Here is a 26,767-nt window from a genome sequence, read left to right as displayed (position 1 = left end):
GAGTAGCTGGGATTACAGGCACCTGCCACCATGCCCTGCTAATTTTTGTATTTTTAGTAGAGACGGGGGTTTCACCACGTTGACCAGGCTGGTCTTGAACTCCTGACCTCATGATCCGCTCACCTTGGCCTCCCAAAGTGCTGGGATTACAAGCATGAGCCACTGCACCCGGTCACATTTTTTTTTTTTTTTTTTTTTTGAGACAGGGTCTCACTCTACTGCCCCAGCTTGAATGCAATAGAGTGATCATAGCTCACTGCAACCTCAAACTCTTGGGCTCAGGCAATCCTCCCATCTCAGTCTCCCGAGTAGTTAGGATTACGGGCATATGCCAATATCCCTGGCTAGTTTTTAAGCAACTTTTTGTAGAGACAGGGTTTTGCTATGTTGCCCAGGCTGGTCTTGAACTCCTGGACTCAAGCAATCCTGAATTCAGCCTCCCGAAGTGTGCGAGCCACTGCATTCAGCACTCTGGAATATTTTGACCACTGAACAGAACTTTCTCTAGAGCATGACTCTTGCTCTTTCCTAGAGTTTGAGAGAGAGATTTCACTCCCACCTGAGGGGCCTTTTTTATCTCCAGTCAGTCGACAGTGAGACACCCTCCAGTCACAACTCTGCCTCCAAAGGAATTCCCAAGTTGCCACAGTAACTAACACCTCCCTCTCGTCCACCAATATGCTCCCTGGCCTTCCCGGCAGCCTTCTTGCTCAAATCACTTTCTGACCGAGCCATCAAACACTGAGATGAGCCTGACCAGGGGTGGGAAGGCCAACCGGACAAGGTTTGTCCATCCAGGGGACACGACCCACGACCTTGCCTAAGTCAGGACTTGGGTCCGGTTGCTAACAGCTCATGCCATTTCTTCTTTTTAGCATCTGCCGCAAGAGACATCCGAGAGCAACATGCGCGGGAAAGATGCTGTTCTGAAGAGAACTGGCCTCAGTGGAAAACCTCTGCTCCAGCCAGCTCAGCTCTGGGCACTGGCATTCCCGTCCACGCAGGGCCAGAACGGGGTACGCCCTGGGCGTGAGTGGAGCGAATTCCACTGCAGCTCCTCAGCAGGTTCCGGGATCACAGGCAGCGCTGCGGCCCAGGGTGCCGCCAAGAGCTACCGAGCACGTGCCAGCACCACTCCAGGCACTGGCAGCTGTGTACTGCCGTCACAGAGTTGAAAACGGACAGCGAAATAAGAAAACACCCTACTGGAAACATTTCAGATGACGATGGGACAGCTGATGGAGGGGAGGGACAGAACAGTCAAGGAAGACCTTTCAGGGAATACGACCCTGAGCAGACACCCACCCAGTTTTTCTTACTCCCTGGGCAGGGTCTGAGCTTGGCTCTGCAGCAGGACAGAGAGGGGTGACTCAAGGGGGGACAGGGTCTCCGCACGTCTCTCTCCGAAGTAGTCCTCTGCTCCATGTCAAGAAGCCCACATTTCCCTGGACAAGCCCCGGACCAGCCCCTGGTGCAGAGACGAAGTCGTACCTGAAGTGGTAAGTGCCTTCCCTCTGCCCAAAGCCACTGCCGGGCACAACGCAGATGCCAGTCTCCTCCAGGAGCTTCATGCAGTAGAACATGTCTGGAGCCATTTGATGGGCCTATGGGAGCAGACAGAGCTCAAGATCATTCCTGGCTTTGCAAACACACCATTCAACCCTCAAAGCCAAATGTAATCTAAATGGCAGGTCTCTCTCTCACGGCAGTGCCCTTCTCCTCTTCCACTCCTAGAGGACCAGGGCCAGACGCTGGGATACTGCTGGTGGCCGGTGCCAGGCACAGACACCTGAAAACTACTGCAGGACAGCCAGGTGTAGCGGTGCTCCTGCCCGTCATCGGGGAGTGCCCATCCCCAGGCAGCCACTCAACAGGCATCAGTGGTGGCTTCCTGCAGGTCAAGCCGCATAATTCTCTGAAAATGGGGCCCTGGGGTCTGCATGCAATTTTCATGGAACAAGCTTCTCTGAGGCAGTCTCAACACTGCTTTTCACACACTGGTTTGCATGACCACCCAGGGAGCCTGTTAACTATAGATTCTCAGGTTCTATCACCAGGAATTCTTTATTTTTTTAGACAGAGTCTCCCTCTGTTGCCCAGGCTGGAAGTGCAGTGGTACAATTGCGGCTCACTACAACCTCTGCCTCCTGGGTTCAAGCAATTCTTCTGCCTCAGCCTCCTGCGTAGCTGGAATTACAGGCACGCCATGCGCCACCATGCCCAGCTAATTTTTGTATTTTTAGTAGAGACAGGGCTTCACTATGTTGGCCAGGCTGGTCTCGAACTCCTGACCTCAAGTGATCTGCCTGCCTCAGCCTCCCAAAATGCTGGGATTACAGGTGTGAGCCACCACGCACCCAGACTACAGCAGGAATTTTTTTTTGAGACTGAGTCTCACTCTGTCACCCAGGCTGGAGTGCAATGGCGTGATCTCGGCTCACTGCAACCTCTGGCTCCCAGATTTAAGCGATTCTCCCTGCCTCAGCCTCTGGAATAGCTGGGATTACACTGCAGGCCACCATGCCCAGCTAATTTATTTTATATTTTTAGTAGAGATGGGGGTTTTACCCATCTCTACTTGGCCAACCCATGTTGGCCAAGCTGGTTTTGAACTCCAATCCTGATCTCAGGTGATCCACCTACCTTGGCCTCCCAAAGTGCTGGGATTACAGGCATGAGCCACCACACCTGGCCCACGGATTTTTTAAAAACTTAAGAGGTCTTGCTCTCGCCCAGGCTGGAGTGCAGTAGCATGATCATAGCTCACTGTAGCCTCAACCTCCCAGGCTCAGGCAATCCTCCCACCTCAGCCTCCCAAGTAGCTGGGACCACAGGCCTGCACCACCCAGCTAATTTTTAAATTTTTTGTAGAGAGGGTTTCACCATGTTGCCCAGGCTGGTCTCAAACTCCCGGGCTCAAATGATCCTCCCACTTCAACCTCCCGAAGTGCTGGGACCACAGGTATGAGCCACTGCACCCAGCCTAACACTAGGAATTCTGATTCTGTAGGTCTAGGGTGGGGCCTAGACTTGGGTGTTTAACAAGGTGTTCAGGAGGCTTGGGGGTGGGTGAGGACGTCACCTGCAGAAACTGCGCTCCCTGTGAGCCTCCAAGTGGGGTCTGTGGTACCTGAGAACTTGGTGGAACCACAGACTCTTATGTCCCTTGCAGACATAAGACCCTTTAAGAAAAAAAAAACAAAAACAAAAAAAAACAAGCCAGGCACAGTGGCTTATGCCTGCAATCCCAGCACTTTGGGAGGCTGAGGTGGGAGGTTCCCTTGAGGCCCAGGAGTTTGAGGCCAGCCCTGGGGTGACAAAGTAAGACCCCATCTCTCTGTATAAGAATGTAATTAAAACAAAACAAATAAGCCAGGCACAGTGGCTCAAGCCTGTAATCTCAACTCTTAGGGAGGCAGAGGAAGGAGAATAGCTTGAGCCCAGGAGTTTGAGACCTGCCTAGGCAATACAGCAAGACCCCGTTCTCCACGAAAAGGAAAAACAAAAAACAAAAAACAAAAAAAAGGCCCTAGGTGATGGGTGCACACACTGAAGTCTGGGAAGCGCTGCTCCAGGATGCAGTGGCTGGGTGGAGGTGGCAGCTCCTGCTGCTTCCCCCGCAGGCATCTCACCTGGGCACCTCCCTTGGGAGCAGCAGCATTGACAGAGTCCAGATCAGCTCCTCTCTCCTGGGGCCCACCTCATGTTTGCCCATCATCAGAGCCCATGCCTGGGCCTCTGAGAACCTGTCATCTTTACATGGTCAACACCATCTGGTCGAAAGGTGCATACAGTTCACAGCCTCCAGAGCCAGCACTTCTGCTCCCCAAATAAGCAGGGGCCCCCAGCCCAGCGTCTCAGGTGAACCTGGTAAGAGAGAGCCAGCCCGGCCCATGCCCCAGACCTGAGCAGCCTCCACAGCTTTGACAGGAATGAAGATCCGAGGGAAGGCGTACATGGCACCCTGCAAGGGGTTGCAGTGAATTCCTGGGACTTGGTTAAACAGGTCTTCCGTCAGCTTTGCTTTTTTGGCCAGATTACCCAGGACTGACTCCTTCTCCTGATGAGAGATAGAAACAGCACAGCAGTCAGTGTCTCTGGATAAAGATTCACTCCAGCCACTGATCTTTCCTGCAGCACTTGCAGAAATCCTGGATGATGACTTTGCTCCAGCTTTGAATGTATGTCTCCTCTGACCCAGGCGCTGACTCGGATTTGCTCTGCCTGGGTCACATGCCCCATGCACGCCACACAGACGGAGTGGGTGGGGTGGTGTGTTCCTTCGACACTGGGGTATCAGACAGACTGACCAAAGAAGAGCTTGCGTGAGCCCAAGCACAGCAAAACAGGGAGGTGGCTGGGCCTCCCGGCAGGAATTCTTCCACAGGGCTCACCTTGGGATGCTGCCACATGCCCTGGGGTGTGGGGCACACAGACACCAGGGAGTTCTAGGCCAAAGGGTAGAGCCCGGCAGCCTGTGTCATGGGTTCTATTCTCGTACCAGGATGTCCTTCCAGAAAATGAGAAAACCCAGTTGTTGCCTGTCAGTCTGTATGGACTCGGCTCTGGAGGGAATTCCTCAGAACATGCTTCTAGGACACATGCCCATTCTTCTGCAGATAGGCCCCACCAATGCATCTGGGGGCCAGTACGCCCCACCCTCTGTCTGTGTGGTGTGCATGCAGCCCAGGACCCAGGCAGAGCAAGTCAGGATCAGTGACTGGGCCTGAGCTGGGCATGTGTCCACGGCTGGAGCAGAGTCGCTGTCCAGGGCTTCCACAGGTGCTGCTGGCCAAGTGGCATGGAAGGTGTGGGCTGCAGGTAGAGGCATAAGCACTATGTGGCCTGTCCGCGTGGGGAGCATGGTTCATGATTAAGAAAATAAGCCAGCCACAAAAAGACAAATAAGACATGACTCTGCTTTTTTTTTAGACGGAGTCTCGCTTTGTCACCCAGGCTGGAGTGCCATGGCGCAATCTCGGCCCACTGCAACCTCCGCCTCCCGGGTTCAAGTGATTCTCCTGCCTCAGCCTCCTGAGTATAACAGGCATGTACCATCCCCAGCTGATTTCTGTATTTTTAGTAGATATGAGGTTTGACCATGTTGGCCAGGCTGGTCTCCAACTCCTGATCTCAGATGATCCACCCGCCACAACCTCCCAAAGTGCTGGGATTACAGGCGTGAACCGCTCACTGTTCCCGGCCAACATGACTCCATTTATATGAGGAATCTTGAGGAGGTGAGTGCAGAGAGAAGGGGGTAGAAGGGTGGCTGCCGGGCTAAGGGAAGGGCAGGGTGGGGTACTAGTGGGAAACAGGCAGAGCTCAGTGTGGGATCATGGAACAGCTCTGGAGATGGATGGTGGTAATGGCCGCACAACAGTGTGAGTGTCCTCAATGCCAGAGAACGGAGTACTTTATAAAGGTTAAAAAGGTCGACTTTATGTGCATTTTACCACAATTTTTTAAAAAAGAGTTGAGCCTGGACCAGTTGGGAGTTGACTTCTAGGTTACCTGACCCATAAATTCCTTTGTATCAACGGATCAAAGCTGGTCAGAGCTGGAGGACTCTGTCAAGCTGTGAGAACACGGCTTAGCAGAGGCAGGCGGGGGCCTGGGATCCATGCTGCGCCCCACCACCTCCTCATCTTCTTTTCAGTTTCATGAGTCCCCCCCAGTGTGTTATCGGGAAACAACGCCCTTCCCTCCTCGACACTCGCCGTGAGGAAGAGGAAGGGTTCACCTGCCCACACACACTCTCAGTTCTCCTACTTCCAAACAATGCCCAGCTGTACCTCCGGACTTCAACTCAAGGGGGTGGTTTAGGCTCCGAGGAGCCATGCGTGCCCCTGCAGGCCACACCCCCAGGAGGCTGCCGTCTGGCCATCTGGAGATAGGTCAGCCACTGGCCCAGCAGGAACTCTCGTGACCCTGGCTGCAGGGATGTGGACGCATCACAGTGGACTCACTCGGCTGAATTGCTCAAAGGACTCCTCTCCTGCCACCGGGGGATTCACGACGATGTCCATGGCGGCCTGCCCGGACACTGGGGGGCACAGGCGCACTGAGAGCAGCTTCACCAGCTGGCCCTTGATCTCAGGGTGCAGGTTGATCACCTCCATGTAACCTCCTCTGTAACCACACCTAGAGGGCCGGAGAGAGGGAGAGGACCACCGGTTACAGAAAGACCTCAACAGAGTGCCATTCGGACAGCCAGAATCGAAAGCATCCCCACACCCAACACCTAACGGCCAGGTGTGGTTGAGTTCTTGCCAATGGAAGGTGAACAATAGAGATGATTGTGTACAAATTCCTGTTTTTTTTTAAGAGACAGGACCTTTTCCTGTCACCCAGGCTGGAGTGTAGTGGGATGATCATAGCTCACTGCAGCCTCAAGCACCTAGGCTCAAGCAATAGTCCCACCTCGGCCTCCCAAATAGCTGGGACTACAGGTGTGTGCCACCACATATGGCTCATTTTTTTACTTTTTATGTATGTAGAGATAGGATTTTGCTATGTTGCTCAGTCTGGTCTTGAACTCCTGGCCTCAAGCGATCCTCCCGCCTCAGCTTCCCAAAGTGCTGGGATTATAGGTGTGAGTCACCATGACAAGTTTCTGTAATTTATAGCCAAAAGAATCCTCAATGATACACTCAAATCATATGAAAATAAGCTGAGGACATGTAATGAGTTAAAAACAAAAAACAAAAAACAAAAAAACCTTTCTAAACCAAATCAGCAACATACATCTTCTTCTCCAGTGTGTGGCTGCAAACATTCACACTAACTACCACAGGAACGCAGGTGCCCAGAGGCAGGAACCTGGTCACCTTCTTCCATGCATCCCCTACCCCCAGCCTCAGAGTACCTGACACGATGAGATGCTTAGTAACATGTTTTTTGGGGGGCCAGGTGCGGTGGCTCACCCCTGTAATCACAGCATTTTCGGAGGCCAAGGTGGGCAGATCACTTGAGGTCAGGTGTTCAAGACCAGCCTGGCCAACATGGTGAAACCCCGTCTGTACTAAAAACACAAAAAAATTAGCTTGGCATGGTGGCACATGCCTGTAATCCCAGCTACGTGGGAGGCTGAGGCAGAAGAACTGCTTGAACCAAGATTGGGAGGAGGCAGAGGTTGCAGTGACCTGAGATCGCGCCACTGCACTCCAGCCTAGGCTCCAGAGCGAGACTACATCTCAACAAAACAAAAAACAAAAAAAACATGCTTTTGGGATCACACTGCTGAACAAAACTGGCAAAGATTCCCATCTGATCCCTTGACTGGACATTCCAAGGTGGGAAGATAAATTCTAACATCTCAGAAAAGTGTCCCGTAACAAAAATGGAAAGAAAGAACTTTCTGCTTAATCCTCTGCTGGTGAGCAGAGAATCAAAATGAGTAAAGCAGTCAGACCCTAATTCATCCAGATCTGAGAACACGGGACACGACTCAGGACCCCAACATCAGGGCACTGACTGGTAGCATAATCAATAACTGAGATGGGGCAATGCATAAGTGTGTAGTAAACACGCTTGAGTTTGAAAACTGAGCTCACCGAGAACAGATTTGTTTAGGAAAAGAGCTACAGAGCAAAAGGAAGTGAAGAAGGTGCCAGGACTGCTACAGTGTAGACCAGAAAGACCAGTCTACGTTAGCCTGCGCCCAGATCAAAGAAGCCCAAGAACAGTTTCGCAGGCATCCCAAGGGGGCTGCTCCCTTGACCTGGCAGAAGTATTCCTTTGAGCTTCACGCTTACACTGTTCCAGCCTAACAACCAAGAGCCCTCCCCATGCCGACATCTGGCACAGAATAGGATCCCACCACGTTGGGAACGCATGCCCTTTGCTGCAAACCCACTGGTCTCTCCTCAGTCTCTGTGGCTTCCTGCTCTTTCCCCTAACCTCCCAGCAGTAGGGGCCCAGGCCCAGGCCTCACTCCATGTGAGTATGAGACATGTCCAGGCTCAGAGCTCCAACAATCTTACAATTCACACCCAGATGTCTCCCAAACTTAAACCACCCACCAGATGTCAGCTTGCCTGGAGACTTACACATCTCTCTCCACCTGGACACCAAGCTGGCTGGCAAATTTAACTTTAATAGGTCCAAAACCAAACTCCTGCTCTTTCTCCCTAAACCTGCTTCACCCTCAGTCTTCCTCATCTATTGACTGCAACACCATCCTTCCCGTTGTTTGAACAAACAACTAAGGATTCATCGTGCAGTGGCGCAATCACAGCTCCCTGCAGCCTGGAACTCCTGGGCTCAAGCGATCCTCCCACCTCAGCCTCCTGAGTAGCTGGAAGCGTGCACCACCAAACCTGGCTGAGTTTTAAAACATTTTTTTGTAGAGAAGGGGTCTTGCTATATTACCCAGGCTGATCTCAAACTCCTGGCCTTGAGTGATCCTCCCACCTCGGCCTCCCAAAGTTCTTGGATCACAGATGTGAGCCACCGCACCTGGCCAGGATTCATCCTTGACTCTTCTCTCCCACACCTGCCTTTTCCATCCACAACTCCTATCAACTCCACCTTCAAATACATCCAGGATCCTCTCCCCATCTCTGCCTGGTGCACAATATCTCACCTGTGAGACTGTAACAGCCTCCTGGCCTCTGTCTCCATCTGTACCCCATCCCCTACCACACAGCAGCCAGAAGGAGCAACACACCAGCTAAGCAAGGCCACACCCCCTCTAAAAGCTCCTATCTCATGCTGAGCACAGGTGAAAAATACAATCACCAAAGTGGCCCAGGTGACCCGGCCTCCTATGGTTCTCAGATCTCCACTTCTGCCACTGCCCCCTCATCCCTCCTTTCCAGCTCCTGGCTGTTCTGCCAACATGGCAGGTGTGTTCCACCAACACGGCAGGTGTGCTGCTACCACAGGGTCTTTGCCCAGGCTGCTCCCGCTGCCTGCCATGCTCTTCCCCCAGATATCTGCACAGTTCCCCACCACACTCCTTCAGGGTTTAACTCAGAAGCCAACTCCTCAGTGAGGCTGTACCACTTCAGCCTTCGACCTCACCCCTACCTCTCTCCTAATGACTGTTCTCCGTTGGATGCACGATTTACTCATTTGCCTACAGCTCTCTCCCCTCACTAGAACCCATGCTTTGTGCTGGCAGGAGGGTGTTCGCTGTGGCATCCCCCGCACTGAGATCAGTGCCGGACTCATCGTAAGTGCTCAGTAAATATTAGCTGAATGAACAGACACAGGATTACAGCTGACCTTTAGCCTCTGAGGTCACGCAGTGCCTAAGGCAGCCCTGCATCCAGAGCACGGCCCGTCAGCGCAACAGCATCCGCCCTCCCTGACCCCTCAGACATCAGTCAACCTCAGAACAACAGTGACAGAGAAAACACTAGGTGTCACAAGCTGCCATGTAGTCCTGTTTCCACTCCATCATTTGTCCGTTGTCTGGCTTCTCTGAGCACGTCCTTATTTGAGCCCGGCACCAGGGCTGTTCTCACACCATGGCTCTCCCGCTGGGGAGATGCAGAAGCAACAGATAAGGGCAGCCTTCTCTCCATCCAAGTGAGTAGACCACGGCGCAGGGCAGAGGAGCCGGCAGCGTGAGGATCTGGTGGGCCCAGCAGTGGCGGGAGGGAAGGGAGGCCCACGTACTCGCCCATGTAGCCCTTGGAGGTGGAGTGGAAGGAGGCGAGCTCCACGTTGCTGGAGTACTCGGGCCCCATCTCGTACAGCACCTTCTTGAAGGAGTGGAATCTGCAATCTGGAGAGTACACGTTGTCCTGGTACACCTGCAGGGGCACAGCAGGGATGGTCACCAAAAGGCCCTCAAAGAGGCTGCTGCCCAGTGTGGCCAAGGCAAGGGAGGGCACAGGTGCTGTAGGCCATGAGGCCCAGCCTCCTGTGCCACTTCCAGGGATGAGCCAAGTGTGCCTGAAGGAACTTTCTAGAATAAGCAAGGAGGCAAGGCCTCAGGCTGGATGCTGAGACAGCTCAGGAGCTCACTTGATTTCTCTCACACTCATCCCCGCCCACTCCCCAGACTTCCCTTCCACCCCATCTGACCAGTGATGGTGCCGAGACGCCCATCCTCCCAAGCAGACTCTCCTCCTAAAGCACGGTGCTTCCTTGCTTTACCAACACTGTGATGACGGCATTAGTGCCCCTTTCCTCTGATCTCCTATTTGAAGAGCTAACCCTGTTGGGTTTCCTTTGCAACACTTAACCCCCCAGAGTGGAATCATTGTGTTCTTCCGCCCACTTTTCCCTGCCAGAGCAGCACCTACACCCGTTTGGTTCTTTCCAGTCCCAGAGTCCAGCACTCACAGATGGCAGACACCCACCCTGGCCTTTGAGGTTAATTCCCCATCTGTTTTGGAGATCAGAGAAACTGAGCCTTTCTGGGGCCCTGGGGATCAGTCGGAGGGTCAAGCTGCCTCCATCGCCAAGCCAGGCCCTGTCCTCCTCATCCTCCTCTTCCCAGACCCAGAGGGAAGTTCTGTGTACCAGGTCATGAGGAAAACCATGGGTCTCTCTGCTGCCTTCTCTCTCCTTTAGAAATGAAGATGTCACGCCCATCTACAATTAAGGCAACAATTTGATGGGTAAGCTGTGTGTGTATGTATGTGTCTGTGTATGTATGTGCGTGTCTGTGTACGCATGTGTGTCTGTATGTACGTACGTATATGTCTGTGTGTATGTCTGTGTGTGTATACGTGTGTGTGTGTCTGCATTTGTATGTGCGGCATGTGTTGGGGGGGTGACAAGGAGCAAAGAAATGAAGGCAGCAGGCTAGAAGCTGCAGCTCACTGGAAACCATGCAGAAATGAAGAAGAAACAAAAAGAGGATTTGATGGAACCTCAGTTTCTTTTCAAAGCAGAAAAAGAATGAGCAGATTTTGGTTCCAGAACTGTAGTTCAAGAAGCAACAGGTATGGGGTTAAGATCCCTTCCTAAGATGTAAGCGAATTAAATGAGACAGTAGATACAGAAGCGCTGGGAGGCATAGAACTACAGCTTTATGAGGAGTGGGTGTCAGTCATTTCTGCCACTGGGAACCCACCCTCCCTTGTTGGATAGGAGCCCCTCAGCTGGCCCTCAAGGAATAACCCTCCTTGGTTCTCTATCTGGAGGTTTGGGAAAAGAAAGCAGATGGCCCACCCTAGGCTCTGGGCCTGGTCAATCTGCATACTGGAACCGCTACATCACAGTGATTGGTTCAGCAATGGGCGTGAGACTCAGGCTGAACCAATAAGGCTCAATTCTGAGACTTGCTGGAACCACCAGGGCCAAAAGCCCTCTTTCTATGCTGGGAATCTCTAGGCTGGGAAGATAACAGGCCTGTGTATGAGGCCAACACAGAGGGGTGGAAAAGGGAAAGAGGACCTGAAAGATAAAGTCCAAGTCCCTGGATTCAGCTGCACACCTGTGACCCCACCAGCATTTTTCCTTTTTCCTTTTTCTTTTGGAACTTAAGTGATTTGGGCTGAATTTCTGAAATTTACAACCAAGAGTACAAACCAATAAAGGGGTAATTTAGGTCACAGTCTCACAAGTTGTAACACTGAACATCCTCACCCTAGGCCAGAATCATTCCTCCAACACCAAGACAGCTCTCTGGCTGCAGAACAATGGCGGCTGGGTACCTCCCTCTAGAAGAGAAAGCTAGTGCCCATCCCCTCTGAGTGGGGACACTCTTACCTCATCAGCCAGGAGAAAGAGTTTCTCTTCCCAGGCAAAGTGGATCACATCTTCTATGCACTTTCTGCTTTGTACCTGGCCTATAGAATCCCCAAGAAAACCAAAATGTTGGTTGTAATGCTGTTTAAATTGTCCCCAGGTCAGAAGCCAATCCTGAATCACTCCGGTGCCCTGTGTCCCCTCAAGCCCCCCAGAGACCCCCTCCGCAGTGCCACGCATGATGGTGTCGTCGGCCTCCAGGGACACCCAGAAGAGCTGCCTGCGTGTCTGACTCTCTTCAGCCAGTTATGCGAGGAAGAAGGGGCTCTCACCCGGCTCTCTTATTTTATTTTTCTTTTTTTTGAGATGGAGTTTTGCTGTTGTGGCCCAGGCTGGAGTGCAGTGGCATGATCTCGGCTCACTGCAACCTCCACCTCCCAGGTTCAAGCAATTCTCCGGCCTCATCCTCCCGAGTAGCTGGGATTATAGGCTTGTGCCACCACGCCTGGCCAATTTTGTATTTTTAGTAGAGACAGGGTTTCTCCATGTTGGTCAGGCTGGTCTTGAACTCCCAACCTCTGGTGATCCACTCGCCTTGGCCTCCCAAAGTGCTGGGATTACAGGTGTGAGCCACCACGTCCAGCCTGGCTCTCTTATTTTTATGAAGGCTTTGTGTGTAGGTGTGGTGGTGTGTGTGCATGCATACACTCGCATGTGCAAGTGTCTGTGTGTGGTGTGTTGGCATGGTGGGGTGTGTGTGTGGTGTGGTGGGGTGTGTCTGTGTGGTATGTGTGTCAGTGTGGTGGGGGGGTGTGGTCTGTGTGGTGTGCATGTAGGTGTGGTGTGTATGTGTGTGGGTGTGGGGTGTGTGTGTGTGTCTGTGTGGTGTGTGGGGTGTGTCTGTGTGGTATGTGTGTAGGTGTGGTGGGCTGTGTGTGTGGTGTGTGTGTCTATGTAGTATGTGTGTAGGTGTGGTCGGGTGTATAAGTCTGTGTGTGCTATGTGTGTGGGGTGTGTGTATGTGCTGTGTGGGTGGGTGTGTATATGGGTGTGGTGGGGTGTGTGTGTGAGTCTGTAGTGTGTGTGTAGGTGTGGTGGGGGTGTGTGAGTCTGTGTGTCTGTGTGTGGTGTGTGTGTAGGTATGGTGCGGTATCTAAGTCTGTGTGGTATGTGTGTATGGGTGTGGTGGGGGTGAGTCTGTAGTGTGTGTGTAGGTGTGGTGGTGAGTCTGTGTGTGTCTGTGTGTGGTGTGTGTGTAGGTATGGTATCTAAGTCTGTGTGGTATGTGTGTGGGGTGTGTGTGTGTATGTGGTGCGTGTGCAGGTGTGTGTATGGGTGTGGTGGGGGTGTGTCTGTAGTGTGTGTGTAGGTGTGGTGGGGGTGTGTGAGTCTGTGTGTAGGTGTGGTGGGGTATGTGTTGCGTGTGTAGGGGTGTGTGTGTGTGCAGGTGTGGTGGGGTGTGTGTGTCTGTATTTGGTGTGTAGGTGTGGTGGGGTGTGTGTCTGTATGTGGTGTATGTGTAGGTGTGGTGGGGTGTGTGTATGTGGTGTATGTGTAGGTGTGTTGGGGTGTGTGTGCACGCACGTGCATGTGTGGGTGTTTGTGTGCAGTGTGTGTAGTATGTGTGTGTTGTACGTGTCTCTGTGGTGTGTGTGTGTATGTGGTGTGTGGTATGTCTGCGCTTCAGAACAGAGAGGCATGGAAGCATCATAAGGAGCAGGGAGAAAAGGCCCGGTACAATGGCTCACGCCTGTAATCCCAGTGCTTCGGGAGGCCAGGGTGGGAGGATCGCTTGAGCCCAGGAGCTCCAGACCAGACTGGGCAACACAGCAACACCTCATCTCTACAATAAAAATTATCCAGGTGTGGTGGCTTATGGCTGTAGTCCCAGCTACTTGGGAGGCTGAGGCTGGAGGATCACTTGAGCTCAGGAATTTGAGGCTGCAGTAAGCTATGACTGTTCCACTGCACTCCAGCATGGGTGACAGAGCAAGACTCTGTCTCAAAAATAAAACAAAGAACGGGAAAATACAACTGCAGGAGTTAAATCTATCAGCTAGTGCCCTCCCCCCATTACTGCACACCAGCAGCAGATGGTGAAGAGACTCGCACTGGCTATGGTCACCGGGTGAAGAGTTAGCTCCTTTCTCCCCAGAGAGGCACCCATGAGCTCCACAAGGCAGGGACAAGGCCTCTCCCCGCTCATGATCTGCCCTCAAAGACAGCACTCAACAGGCACTCAATAAATAACTGCAGAATAAATGCTAAGTGAATGAGCCCGGGCACCAGCTTTGGTGTCTCCTGTCAGCTGCTACCCGGCATCACTAAAGATGAGCACGCTGCAGGACTCAACACTAACAGGGAACACTTACAACACATTTTATTATTTCTCTTTAATTTTTGAGTCTGAGTCTCACTCTGTCACCCAGGCTGGAGTGCAGTGGCACAGTCTTGGCTCACTGCAACCTCCGCCTCCTGGGTTCAAGTGATTCTCTTGCCTCAGCCTCCTGAATAGCTGGGGCTACAGGTGTGAGCCCCCATGCCCAGCTAACTTTTTATTTTTTGAAGAGAAGGGGTTTCACCATGTACCCAGGCTGATCTTGAACTCCTGGACCCCAAGTGATCCACTCACCTCGGCCTCCCAAAGTGCTGAGATTACAGGCGTGAGCCACCGCACCGCACCCGCATTTTAGAGAAATGAGTGCAAACAGCAAGATGGTGATCCATCCGTTCACATGAAATGCCATGGGTACAGGTGAGAGAAGGAGTAAACACAACGAGGTAGAAATGGGACCTTCCCTCAGTATTTCCTGAGACTTGCTTTGAGTGTGGCACCGGGAATATCTGATGTGCTCACAATATCCTCCGGAAAACCACCACTACAATCAGGCTTGCTAACTTCTTAACAAGGGTCATGTTTGTTTACTATATGTCTGTGTATATTACATAGATATCTTGAGTGTGTGTACATACATGTCTATACATGCATGCATGGATATTCTTTACAGTGTCTTGCTCTGTCACTCTTGCTGGAGTACAGTTACATGATCCTAGCTCACTGCAGCCTCAAACTCCTGGGCTCAAGCCATCCTCTAGCCTCAGCCTCCCAAAGTGCTGGGATTACAGACATAAGCCTCTGCACCCAGCCTATTATTGTGTGTGTGTGTACATACATATATATACGTGTATATACATACACATATATACACATACATATATATATGTGTATATGTGTATGTATATACACATATATATATGCGCAGAACAGTATGTAGAGTATCTTACCTTTTTGTTAATAATACCTATATTCTGGTCTATGCAAAAATATAAATATGCCTGGAAAAAACATACACACGTATCTTGTAAGAGTGTGGCATGATTCCACCAAAATTTCTATCTTGAACTAGCTAAGCAATGAACCAATTCCTTTACTAAGGGACCAACTTTTCTTCTTCCAAGAAAGCACCAACTAGCCTTCCTATTTAAAAAGCTCAGGGTTGTGGGATGCCAGGAGGGTGGCAGGCACCAGTTTCTATAAGAAACCAGCCACTATTCTCACAGAGAAGGGCTGGCTTCTGAGGACAGCAGAGCCTGCTTGTAATTCCTCCTGGTCTTGCCCTTCCATGCTTGTGATGCCACAAACTGTATCCTGTTGGAATGCAAACCAGGATTTGAGCACCAGAAAAGCTGTGTTCACTAAATACTAAACGGAACACAAGCGACTAAGCAAGAACCAGAGCCTTAAAAAGATTTCAGCCCAGTAAAGGAAATGAGACCCAGTGTGTACAAACAATTCTGCTGTTACACACCACGTCAGCATGAGGATAAGGGCAGAACTTACTTCTCTCTAGCACCTCAGAGCATGCCCACTGAGCCAGTGAACAGACAAGTGCATGAACAGCGGCGCAGGAGGAGGGAATGTCATATATGGCATTAGAGGGGCCAGGGCACAGCTGTGCCCAGCTGGGGGTGACATGAGATACCGCTTTGATGCAGGCCAAAAGGCTGGAGAGGGGTCTCCCAAGTACCTTTCAAGGCTGGGCCAAAGTAATTCTCCAAAAGCTGATGGCAAGATCTGTAGCTTGTGACTGAGCATCCTCCTTTGAGTGACAGATCACGACTGTTCACGTAGTTTGGATGTCTGTCCCCACCCAAATCTTGTGTTGAAATGTAATCCCCATGTTGAGCTGGGTCTAGTGGGAGGTATTTGGGTAATGGGGGCGGACCCTGAAAGTATGCGGCATCCCCCGCCCCACTCTGATTCTCTCTATCGTTCCTGCTCTTGCCATGCAATGTGCCTGCTCCGCCTTCACCTTCCGCCTTGACTGGAAGCTTCCTGAGGCCTCCCCAGAAGCTGATACCAGCATGCTTCCTGTACGGTCTGCAGAACTGTGAGCCAATCAAGCCTCTTTTCTTAAAAATTACCCAGTCTCAGGTATTTCTTTATAGCAATGCAAGAATGGCCTAATACCACTGGCCTATGGGGAACTTCAGCCGGAGGCCTGGGACACAGAGCTGCCAATCAGAGTCCCAGGGATTTGACTGGTTCAGGAATGGGCAGGTGACCCAACCTCAGCCTGGTGAAACTCTGGAAGAGGCTCTGCTGTAAGGTACCTCAGCTGATGGCAATGGCTGAAAGTGCTGAAGTCACTCCAAGGATGGATTCTTCCTGAGGACTCCAACCCAGAGGAAGGTAGAGCTGAGGAAGGACTGAGGCTCCTGTGACACGGACTCTGACTCAGGCGCACTGCTTCACCCCCGCAGTCCACAGTTCCACCCTCCAATCCCTTCAGTCTCGAGTTGGGTCTTGTCTTGACACCAAAAGGGCCCTGGTTTAAGAACCCAGTCCACTTGGACACCTTTAAGCTACCCTGGTCACAGTGTGTGGTCCAGACAAGACATATGGTCACCACAGGTGGGTTTCTATTTTCCAGAGACCCTCTTCTTACAGCTGACTGACTCTCACACAGTGAAGACCGCAGGAGCAAGGCCAGGTCCTGCCCACTCATAAAGTACTTTATAAAAATTACTTACGTTAATATATCAGATTAACAGAAAATGACCTCTTTACTCAGAGCAGGAGAGTCTCTGGAACAGTGACTTCTTCTCAGTCAGGTGAAAAGATTTATGTAAATACCTGGCCAAGAATGTGTTGACTCTGTGATGTGGATTAGGTACAGTGTCTTTCCCAAGATGCTGTAGAACTTGCTACCGCAAGTGTGCTCCTGGGCCTGGCATCATTATCACCCGGGAATGTGTTAGAGATGCAAACTCTCAAACCATACCCCGGCCCAATTACATCCAAGTGTCTGAAGTGGGGCCCTGCAGCTTGGGCACCATGCTTCTGAGGCAGTGGGTCTCACCCTCGGCAGCACAGGCTACCGATATCTCAGAGATCCTAGGGTGTGGCCTTGATTTTGAGATTTTTCAAAGTTCCCTTTGGCATTCTAATGTACAACTAGGATTGAGAAGCCAGCTCTATGTTATTTTCCTACTGAATCTTTATCTGCCCGCTCCCAGGAGCTGGGGTAAACAAGCCAGCGGTATTGCCAGCTGCACCCATTTTCTGCATGCGGGAATTCAAGGGATGTTTTCAGCTGACTGAAGCATCATTTGATGTTCCCGAGAAACAGATTCCACAATCAACTCAAACGGATTTTGGCCCTGACCCAATTTATCTCAAAAAAGGAGGAGAGAGGAGCCCTTGTTCCCTGTGTCCAAATAGCACTGGGGGCATATGAAGCCAGCAGCCCAGAAATATCAAAACAGACAGGACTGCGGACTTTTTTTTAAAGAAAAATATGCAAAATTGGGAGTGCTTTTCAATTTCTGGAAATTCGTGGCTTTTTTGGTTTAGTAGCTTTTGTTTTGAAAATGACTTTTCCTCTCAGGCCTCAAAGGGACACAGCAGTGCTGTATCAAAGAAAAACCAACACACACACCAGCATTCTCAAAACTGGTTCAAAAAATAAGGAGGAGGGACGGTAAAATGAGGCCTATGATTAATGGTAAGTTTGTGAGTAAATAATCTCAAGGAGGCAAGTCTTTGCAAACGTACGAACAAAAAACCAGTCTCGAAAATAATACAACCCTGGCTGGGTGCAGTGGCTCATGCCTACAATCCCAGTGCTTTGGGAGAATCGCTTGAGGCCAGGAGTTAAGACCAGCCTGGGACACACAGAAGACCTTGTCTCTACAAAAATAAAAAATTAAAATATGAGCTGGACGTGGTGGCGCTGCCTGTAGTCTGAGCTGCTCAGGAGGCTGAGGCAGGAAGATCACCAGGAGTTCAAAGCTGCAGTGAGTTATGATCATACCACTTGCACTTCAGCCAGGCCTGGAGCCACAGAGCAAGACCCAATCTCTATAAAATAATAATAATTATTCAAACTGCCCAAGAAAATATCTGCATTTACTCACTTTTTTTTTTTTTTTTTTTTTTTTTTGAGACGGAGTCTTGCTCTGTCGCCCAGGCTGGAATGCAGTGGCACGATCTCGGCTCACTGCAATCTCCACCTCCCAGGTTCACACCATTCTCCTGCCTCAGCCTCCTGAGTAGCTGGGACTACAGGTGCCCGCCACCACGCCCGGCTAATTTTTTGTATTTTTAGTAGAGACAGGGTTTCACCGTGTTAGGCAGGATGGTCTCGATCTCCTGACTTCGTGGTCCACACACCTCGGCCTTCCAAAGTGCTGGGATTATAGGCGTGAGCCACCGCGCCCGGTCTACTCACTTTTTTTTTAGACAAGGTCTTATTCTATTGCCCAGGCTGGAGTGCAGTGGCATAATCTCGGCTCACTGCAACCTCTGCCTCCTGGGTTCAAGCAATCATTCCACCTCAGCCTCCCTAGTAGCTGGAACTCCATGTACCACCACACCTGGCTAATTTTTTTTTTTTTTTTTTTTTTTTGAGACAAAGTCTTGCTCTGTCACCCAGGCTGGAGTGCAGTGGCATGATCTCAGCTCACTGCAACCTCTGCCTCCCGAGTTCAAGCAAATCTTACGCCTCAGCCTCCTGAGTAGCTGGGACTACAGGCGCACACCACCATGCCCTGCTAATTTTTGTGTCTTTAGTAGAGACGAGGTTTCGCCATGATGGCCAAGCTTGTCTCCAATTTCTGAACTCAAGTGATCCACCTGCCTCAGCCTCCCAAAGTGCCAGGATTACAGGCATGGGCCACCACACCTGGCCTACTCACCTCTTGAGGTGGCCTGTGGCAAATTTTATGGCTTTAGGTTAGCAAATCTGGAAGGGAAACTAGGGGCAGAGAGAACCTTTAATTATTTAACTCTTTGGTTTCTAGACAGCCAGTGTATCAGCCACCCCCACACTCTACGAAACTGGCGAGGAAGTAAAGTGCAGACCTGTGGGGTTCCCGGGGTTGATTATGCAGAGCACCTTAGGGTCACAGTGGTCTTTGGCCTCCTGCACCGCCCGCCGGAGCTCATTCACATTTAGCGCCCAGCAGTTCTCCTCGTCCAGGTAGTAGTTCACCTGGATGGCGTCGAGCTCAGAGATGACGGCTGAATAGAGGGGATACTGTGGAATGGGGATCATCACACCTGTCCGTGACTTGCCGCCTCCAGAGACGAGGATCTTCAGGATTGTCTGCAACGCAGAAGTCACATGTAGAAAGCCAGCACCACTTCCCATCCCTGACCCAGCCTTTCACCTGTGGCCCCACTGCATGCCTCCAGTCCAACTCTGTGCAAGTCACTTTACTCCCCCGAGTCTCAGTTTCCTCATCTGTAAAATGAGGGAAGCTGCAAGGAGTAAGCAAAATATAGCATTCTAAAGTTCTCGGCACAGTGCAGAACATGTAGTTAACGACTCAGTACTTAGGCTGGGCACGGTGCTCACGCCTAAAATCCCAGCACTTTGGGAGACTGAGGCAGCCAAATCACTTGAGGCCAAGAGTTCGAGACCAGCCTGTGCAACACAGTGAGACCTCCACCTCCCTACTTAAAAATTTAAAAATATATATTTTTCTTTTAAAAAAATGTATTTTTAAAAAGACTCAATACTTGTATTTTTAATACTTCTAAAATAGTAGTTCCCATACTAGCCCTGTCTCAGAATTATTCTGACCCCGCTCCTGTGATCCTGATTCCCTATGTCAGGGGTGGGGCCCAGGAGTATGTGTTATCAGTATCAGTGCCCAAGGTTGGAAAGACCCCACTCTACATCCACCCCAACAAGGGACTCTTAAAATGGGATAAAATGCCCATCTACTGCCACCAGGTGGCGCGTTGACCTGTTTTCCAAGCTGAGCAGGATGCTTGTTTAAGATTTCTGAGAAACCAGGCCATGCGATTCCTGTGGGGTATTGGTGGAGGTGCCAGTAATTCATTGAATTAATTAGCCAAAACCCTCTGCAGGGAGAGTCTCCACCTTAAACACGGGCACAGGTCCTTTTCCAGACTCAGTTCCTTGCTGTAAAAATGTCACGAGATTTTGAAGTACAATGACTTGATTCTTTCCGCTGAATCTTGTGGACACGCCCCCTTCTCTACTCTGGAACCTCTTCCCACACTGGGCATTTCTGGGATTCAAGAGAGGCCTTGACAGCAGAGGGCAATGGAAGATGATGTGATTGGTTGCTGGAGCTCCAGTGTTAGCATCCCAAATGTCACATGAACTGACTCAAGGCAGGCAGACCACTTAACGTCTCCGGGCCTCCATTTCTCATGGGCTCCAATAAGAGCTTAATGTGTAGGAAAGGCTTTGGGAAAGGAACAAAGCACTCAACAAACAAGAGCCTTACAGGTCAGGAAACAAAGACAGCCCCATTAAAGAAGGAAAAGTTCAGACAGCACATGGCTCCCTGAGAATAGATGAGTCAACAGCACCTAACACCAAGCCAGGCCTTGGGAGGGGTGTGCAGAAAGGGACAGGCAGGCAACCAGTCCCCAACCCCAGGACTGCAGACTCCACCAGTCCCCCAAGCCCAGGACTGCAGGCTCCACCTGTCCCCCAAACAGGACTGCAGGCTCCACCAGTCTCCGAAGCCCAGGACTGCAGGCTCCACCAGTCCCCCCAAGGACTGTAGGCTCCACTACTTCCCCAAGCCCAGGACTGAAAACTCCACCGGTCCCCCAAACCCAGGACTGCAGGCTCCACCAGTCCCCCAAGCCCAGGACTGAAGCCTCCACTGGTCCCCCAAGCCCAGGACTGCAGGCTCCACCAGTCCCCCAAGCCCAGGACTGCAAACTCCACTGCAAGTAACCACTGCACTCCAAACTGCAAGTAACCACTGGCCCCAGTCCTCCCCGACCCCATTGGTAGCTGACCCCAACCTGAGCCACCTCCTCTTGCCTCCTGTGCCCCTCGCAGCCAAAATTTAAACTTAGGAACAGAAATCTAACTGCCCCACCTCCTTCTCCTTCAAACCCTTCAGTGGCTCCCTGTTGTTCTTAGCACAATGACCCAAATCCTCAGCGTGGCCTCTAAGGCCCTGTACTGACGCCAGCTGCCTTGCCAGCCCACGCCTGGTAACTCCGTCCCTCGCTGTGCACTCATCCCCCAGCATCTCCAGTTCCCAGCACTCAGACTCCTGCCAGCTCTTGGCCTCTGCACATAGTGACCTTCAGCTCAGAGCACACCCCCTCTCCCAGTTCACTCCTGTGTGTCCCTCAGGTCGGTGTCTGCTCAGCCTTCCTTGGAGACTTCCTGCCCCTGCCCCACCAGGTCGGAGTTCCCACTGCTCCCTCCCATAACACCCTGTCCTTCTCTACTGCAGAAGAGAAACTAAAAGCTTGTGATGTGCATTTATTTTCGTGGTATCAGCTGATCTGCTCTGCCTGTGTAGGCAGAGGCCAAATGATGTGTTTGGTTTCCCATTGTCTCCTCAGCACCTGGCACAGGAGGAACACCAGTACGTGCAGAACCACAGAAAGGCCAATGGTTACCCTCGGGTGGCCCCTGGCTCCTCTGCAGCCGGACCTGCTGGTGTGTGCTCCGGATGGAAATCAAGGCTGCAATAGCGCCCAGGCTCATGAAGACTAAAAGAGGCAAAGACTGCAGGCTGCCACGGCAGGGGGGCCAGAGGTGGCCACCCATGCTGCCACCCTCCCTGCTAGCCTGTCTCCCTGCTAGCCAGTTCCAATGCTGGGCCCTAACAGGCAAGGCTGCTCTTCATGTGGGTAAACACCGCATAACAAGAAGCCACTCTCACACGTACAGAAATGCCGTCACTAGCTCCCGTGGTCAGGTAGATGTTGTCGGGGTCTGCAGGCACGCCGCCATCCCTCCTGGTGATATAGGCAGCCACGTCTTCACGGATGCAGTTGACACCCTGGCTAGCACTGTAGGACCCTGTAAGACAGCAGGCAAGATAGCAACAGAGGCAGGATGTCTGGCTCCACAGGGTCAATATAATTAATATCCATATAATTAGAGGGATGCCTGTTTGGGATGAGGGTCTCGGGTGAAGCCCAACTCCCATTGCTTTGGAACTGTGGCAAGCTGCTTAACCACGTGTCTGGGCCTCATCCACCCACCCCTCTATCCATCCACCCATCCACTCATCCACACACTCACCCAGTACTGAGTACCTACCATGTGTCACACATTATTCTAGGCCCTGGCTTCTATTCAAATGGTGCCCAAACCTGTTCCACCCACTCTCCTGGGATTTATATGTGTTCTGTGACGCTGTCAGTCACTAGAGCTGGGATTCCCATGCTTTTATGATGGTTGCCTACACATGGACTTGAGAGAATGGGCCAACACTTAGGCTCCAAAATAGCACCCCTTGGGCTGGGTGCAGTGGCTCACACCTGCAATCCGAATTTTGGGAGGCCGAGGCAGGAGGATTACTTGAGCCCAGGAGTTTGAGACAAGCCTGGTCAATGTGGCGAAACCTCATCTCTACAAAAAACACAAAATCAGCTAGGTGCGGTGGCATGCGCCTATAGTCCCAGCTACTTGGAGGCTGAGCTGGGAGGATCACTTGGGCTCAGGAGGTAGAGGCTGCGGTGAGCTATGATGACACCACTGCACTCCAGCCTGGAGTGAAACCTTGTCTCGAAAAAATAAATAAAAATAAAAACAAAAACCCCACAGTAGCACCACCGGCCAGCCCCAGGCACCCAGGGCTCTGACCAGCATCCCTGGGACTGTGAGGTGTCCTCCAGCCCCCAGTCCCATGTGAACATACCCTCCCGCTGCCATTTAGGGTTGAAAGTCATTTATACTAAGTTCAAAAACAGGTAAAACTAATGAATGGTCCCAGAAGCTGAGCAGTGGTTAACTGCTCTGGAGTGGCGGTATCGACTAGAAAGACGCACGAAAGAGTGTTGGCAGCTCCGTATCCAGAGTCTGGTGGGGTGACATCGATGTTTGCATGTGTGAAAGGTATTCCAGCTGTACATTAACATTTTTACCTCCATAAAAAAGATTTTTTTAAATGTCAGGCCACTATTTAGGTTTTTGAAAATAAACTGGAAAGATGTATTTGTACAGGTGCAAGATCTCTCTGGAAGAAGACTCAAACTAGTGAGGTGAATTCCCTGTGGAAGTGCATGGGGGCTGGGGGTCAGAGGTGGAAGGCAGACATTTCATTGTATATTCTTTTAGACCTTTTGAATTATACACCACATTTAAAGAAAACCAGACTATTCCTTCTGTGGCTACTGCAAAAACCACCCCCAGGAGGCAGGATGGCAAATGGAAGTAGCAGATTCTCCTCTGGGGCCTCAGCATGCATCAGTCCAGGCCTGGCATCAAGGAGGAACAGTCAAATGCTCTGAACTGGGGCCAGGCGCAGTGGTTCACGCCTCTACTCCCAGCACTTTGGGAGGTTGAGGTAGGCGGATCACCTGAAGTCAGGAGTTCAAGACCAGCCTGGCCAACATGGTGAAACCGCATCTCCACAAAGATCAGCCGGGTGTGGTGGCAGGTGCCTGTAATCCCAGCTACTCATGAGACTGAGGCAGGAGAATCACTTGAACCTGGGAGGTGGAGGTTGCAGTGAACCAAGATCGCACCACTGCACTCCAGCCTGGGTGACAGATTGAGACCCCGTCTTTAAAAAAAAAAAAAAAAAAATGCCCTGGACTGGAATCCCCCAGCTCTGCCTCAGCCTCTCTGCACAGCACTGGGCTCTGCACAGCTGTAAGAGGAGCAGCCAGACCAATACTCTAAGGTGCCAAGTGGCAAACATTAACTGGTGTCACTCTGGGTGGTAGGCATGGGCTTCTGTCATGCTATTTTCAGTATTCTAATACATTTGGAGTATTTTGTAAGTTTAAAAAAGGGGAGGTGCAGATGCTTGTGTTAGAGCCCACCCCCACTAGGTGATTTAGTTGGTATTTCTGAGCTTCTGTAAGAGAGACCTTCTAGGACTCCTTGCTTCCCTTCACCCCTTTTCAATGCCCCACCTTCTCCTCAGGGCCTCCCCTCTTCCTGCCTCTAAGAGCATCCACCTCCCTGAACGCCCAGGCCTTCACCCATTAGCAAGCCCTCTGCTTCTCTGAGTCACACTTCCGCGGTCACAGACTTTCTGCCCTTCCAAAGAGGTTCCTGGGTTTTTCTTCAGATCTCACATTATGCTCCAAAACACACTGATCTTTCTAGGATCATTTCTAGTCTGTCTCCAGGAGGCTTGCCTTAAAGATTCTGCTCCACCTCCAGCCAGTCTCAGCCTATAATTTATCCAGTTACTTTACTATTTATTAGTTGTTGCTTTTTTAAGAGACAGGGTCTCACTTTGTTGCTCAGGCTGGTGTGCAGCGGCACGATCATAGCTCACAGCAGCCTTGAACTCCTGGGCTCAAGCAGTTCTCCTACTTTGGCCTCCCAAAGTGCTGGGATTACAGGTGTAAGCCACTGTGCTGGCCCCTCCAGTTATTTTGTACAGAAGCAGCCCTGCCCTCCCCATGCTGACTCTTGACTCTTGGTTCCTCCTGAGCAGGGGATGTTACCCATTTCTTCTGTGCATTTCTCCCAGAGCACCTCGCCCACTGCAGGCTGCGCTATACTACACCCTGCTGAGGACCCACTGCCGAACTCCCACCTCACTGAACACCACTGCCCTAGGGCCCCTTCATTCATCACACAGAGGTCCCGACCTCAGGGCCTTTGCACATACTGTTCGCTGGTCCAGCATGCATCTGCAGGTTCTTACTCATCCTCCCCATGACCTCTTCTTCTCCATACAGCCCCTTGTTACAGTCCCGCAGCTCTCTCCAAGATCTCATGAGAAATCGTGATTACACGTTCGTAGAAATTCTTTTCCATGTTTGTTCCTCCCAAATCTGATAGTTTCGTGAGCACAGAAGCTCCACCCACCTTGCTCACTAGTGTCTTTGATGTCTAGAACACAGCCTGGTACGTGCTCAGGGAGGGGCTGGACAAGGGCACACAGCTCCTGCCCTGCCCCAGGCAGGTGCTAGGTTGTACCTCAACCCCATTAAGATCCAGGACACACCTGAGAACCAAACTGGTCATCAAAGAGAAAATAAATGAAGTTGCTGGGTGTGGTGGCTCATGCTTGTAATCCCAACTACTCTGGAGGTCAAGGCAGGATGATTGCTTGAGCCCAGGAATTCGAGAGCAGCCTGGACAATAGTGAGAACCTATGTCTACAAAAAATATAAAAGTTGGCCAAGTGTGGTGGTGTATGCCTGTAGTCCCAGCTATTTGGGAGGCTGATGCAGGATTGCTTGAGCCCAGGAGGTCAAGGTTACAGTGAGCTATGATTGTACCACTGCACTCCAGCCTGGGTGACAGAGCAAGACCCTAACTCTTAAAAAAGAGAAAAAAAAAAAAATGAAGCCCTGCTAAGAAATTATGTATATATATATACACACATATACACACACACACACACACACACACACATATATATATATATATATATATATATATATATATTTTTTTTTTTTTTTGGAGGGGACAGAGTTTCACTCTCATCACCCAGGCTGGAATGCAATGACACAATCTCGGCTCACTGCAACCTCCACCTTCTGGGTTCAAGCAATTCTCCTGCCTCAGCCTCCCAAGTAGCTGGGATTACAGGCGCCTGCCATAATGCCTGGCTAATTTTTGTATTTTCAGTAGAGACAGGGTTTCGCCATGTTGGCCAGGCTGATCTCGAACTCCTGACCTCAGGTGATCCACCTGCTCTGGCATCCCAAAATGCTAGGATTACAGGCGTGAGCCACCATGCCCAGTCCAAGAAATAATTTTAAAGGGCATGATAATAACACATCCTGAGTGGCCGGGCGCGGTGGCTTACGCCTGTAATCCCAGCACTTTGGGAGGCTGAGGTGGGCAGATCACAAGGTTAGGAGTTCAAGACCAGCCTGGCCAATATGGTGAAATCCCATCTCTACTAAAAATACAAAAATTAGCCAGGTGTGGTGGCGTGCATCTGTAGTACCAGCTACTCAGGAGGCTGAGGCAGAAGAATCGCTTGAACCCGGGAGGCAGAAGCTGTAGTGAGCCAAGATCACGCCACTGCACTCCAGCCTGGGCGACAGAGTGACACTGTCTCAAAAAAACAAAACAAACAAAAATCTCTTGGGTGAGCTTCAAGACTTTGTATACACATTTAATAATCTCCCTGTGGGTCAGGGTGGCCCTGGAGCATAGTGACATGCTCCATTTCTTTTTACTCCTGTGGGCAGAAAAGTGCTCAGGCTGCCCAGAGCGTAGGTAACAGAGAGCGACACCACTATGTCCCTGTCATGCCAAGGACCACACTGTCCTGCCCCCTGGAACGCGCAGGGCTTCTCTACAGCTAACAAGCGGATTTAGCACACGTGAACCTTCCTTACAAGCCCAGAAGGTGGGTACAAAGTACTTCCTAGCTGAAGGATGAGGGAGACTCCAAGCACTCCTACCTCACCTGTGTTCACGAGGTCCTGGAACAGGGCTCAGAGTGGGTCCCAAAAACCATGAGGGCCAACTGGTCTTTTGCTGTAACACCCCACGAGGGAACTCCCAGGGACACAGTCTCTCAGCCCCACTACTCCAGCTCTGGCTGACATGAAGTTGCAAAAACCTGTTGATGAGGCTTAGTATGTGGAAGAAAAATCCCTACTCCGTCCCCAGACACTCTTATCAGACACACAAAAGGCACATTGCCCTCCCCCTGCCTCTCAGTTGGG

The 26,767-nt window shown here is 51.2% G+C and overlaps 1 protein-coding gene across 1 annotated transcript in view; it reads right to left on the bottom strand.

The window, feature by feature from the left end:
• The window catches only part of GPT2 (glutamic--pyruvic transaminase 2), a 47,518-nt gene that overhangs the window by 2,795 nt on the left and 17,956 nt on the right, over window positions 1-26,767 (bottom strand). The window contains exons 5-11 of the mRNA XM_007992145.3: window positions 21,835-21,968; window positions 19,019-19,262; window positions 11,674-11,753; window positions 9,628-9,764; window positions 5,970-6,144; window positions 3,905-4,060; window positions 1,492-1,604 (exon numbers count right to left, since the gene is read on the bottom strand). Of these exons, the coding sequence (XP_007990336.1) occupies window positions 1,492-1,604; window positions 3,905-4,060; window positions 5,970-6,144; window positions 9,628-9,764; window positions 11,674-11,753; window positions 19,019-19,262; window positions 21,835-21,968 (1,039 nt within the window). The remainder of the gene's footprint in view (window positions 1-1,491; window positions 1,605-3,904; window positions 4,061-5,969; window positions 6,145-9,627; window positions 9,765-11,673; window positions 11,754-19,018; window positions 19,263-21,834; window positions 21,969-26,767) is intronic.

Source organism: Chlorocebus sabaeus, chromosome 5, assembly GCF_047675955.1.
Source record: "Chlorocebus sabaeus isolate Y175 chromosome 5, mChlSab1.0.hap1, whole genome shotgun sequence".
Classification (NCBI taxonomy): domain Eukaryota; kingdom Metazoa; phylum Chordata; class Mammalia; order Primates; family Cercopithecidae; genus Chlorocebus; species Chlorocebus sabaeus.
This window is presented reverse-complemented; position numbering and strand designations above follow the sequence as displayed.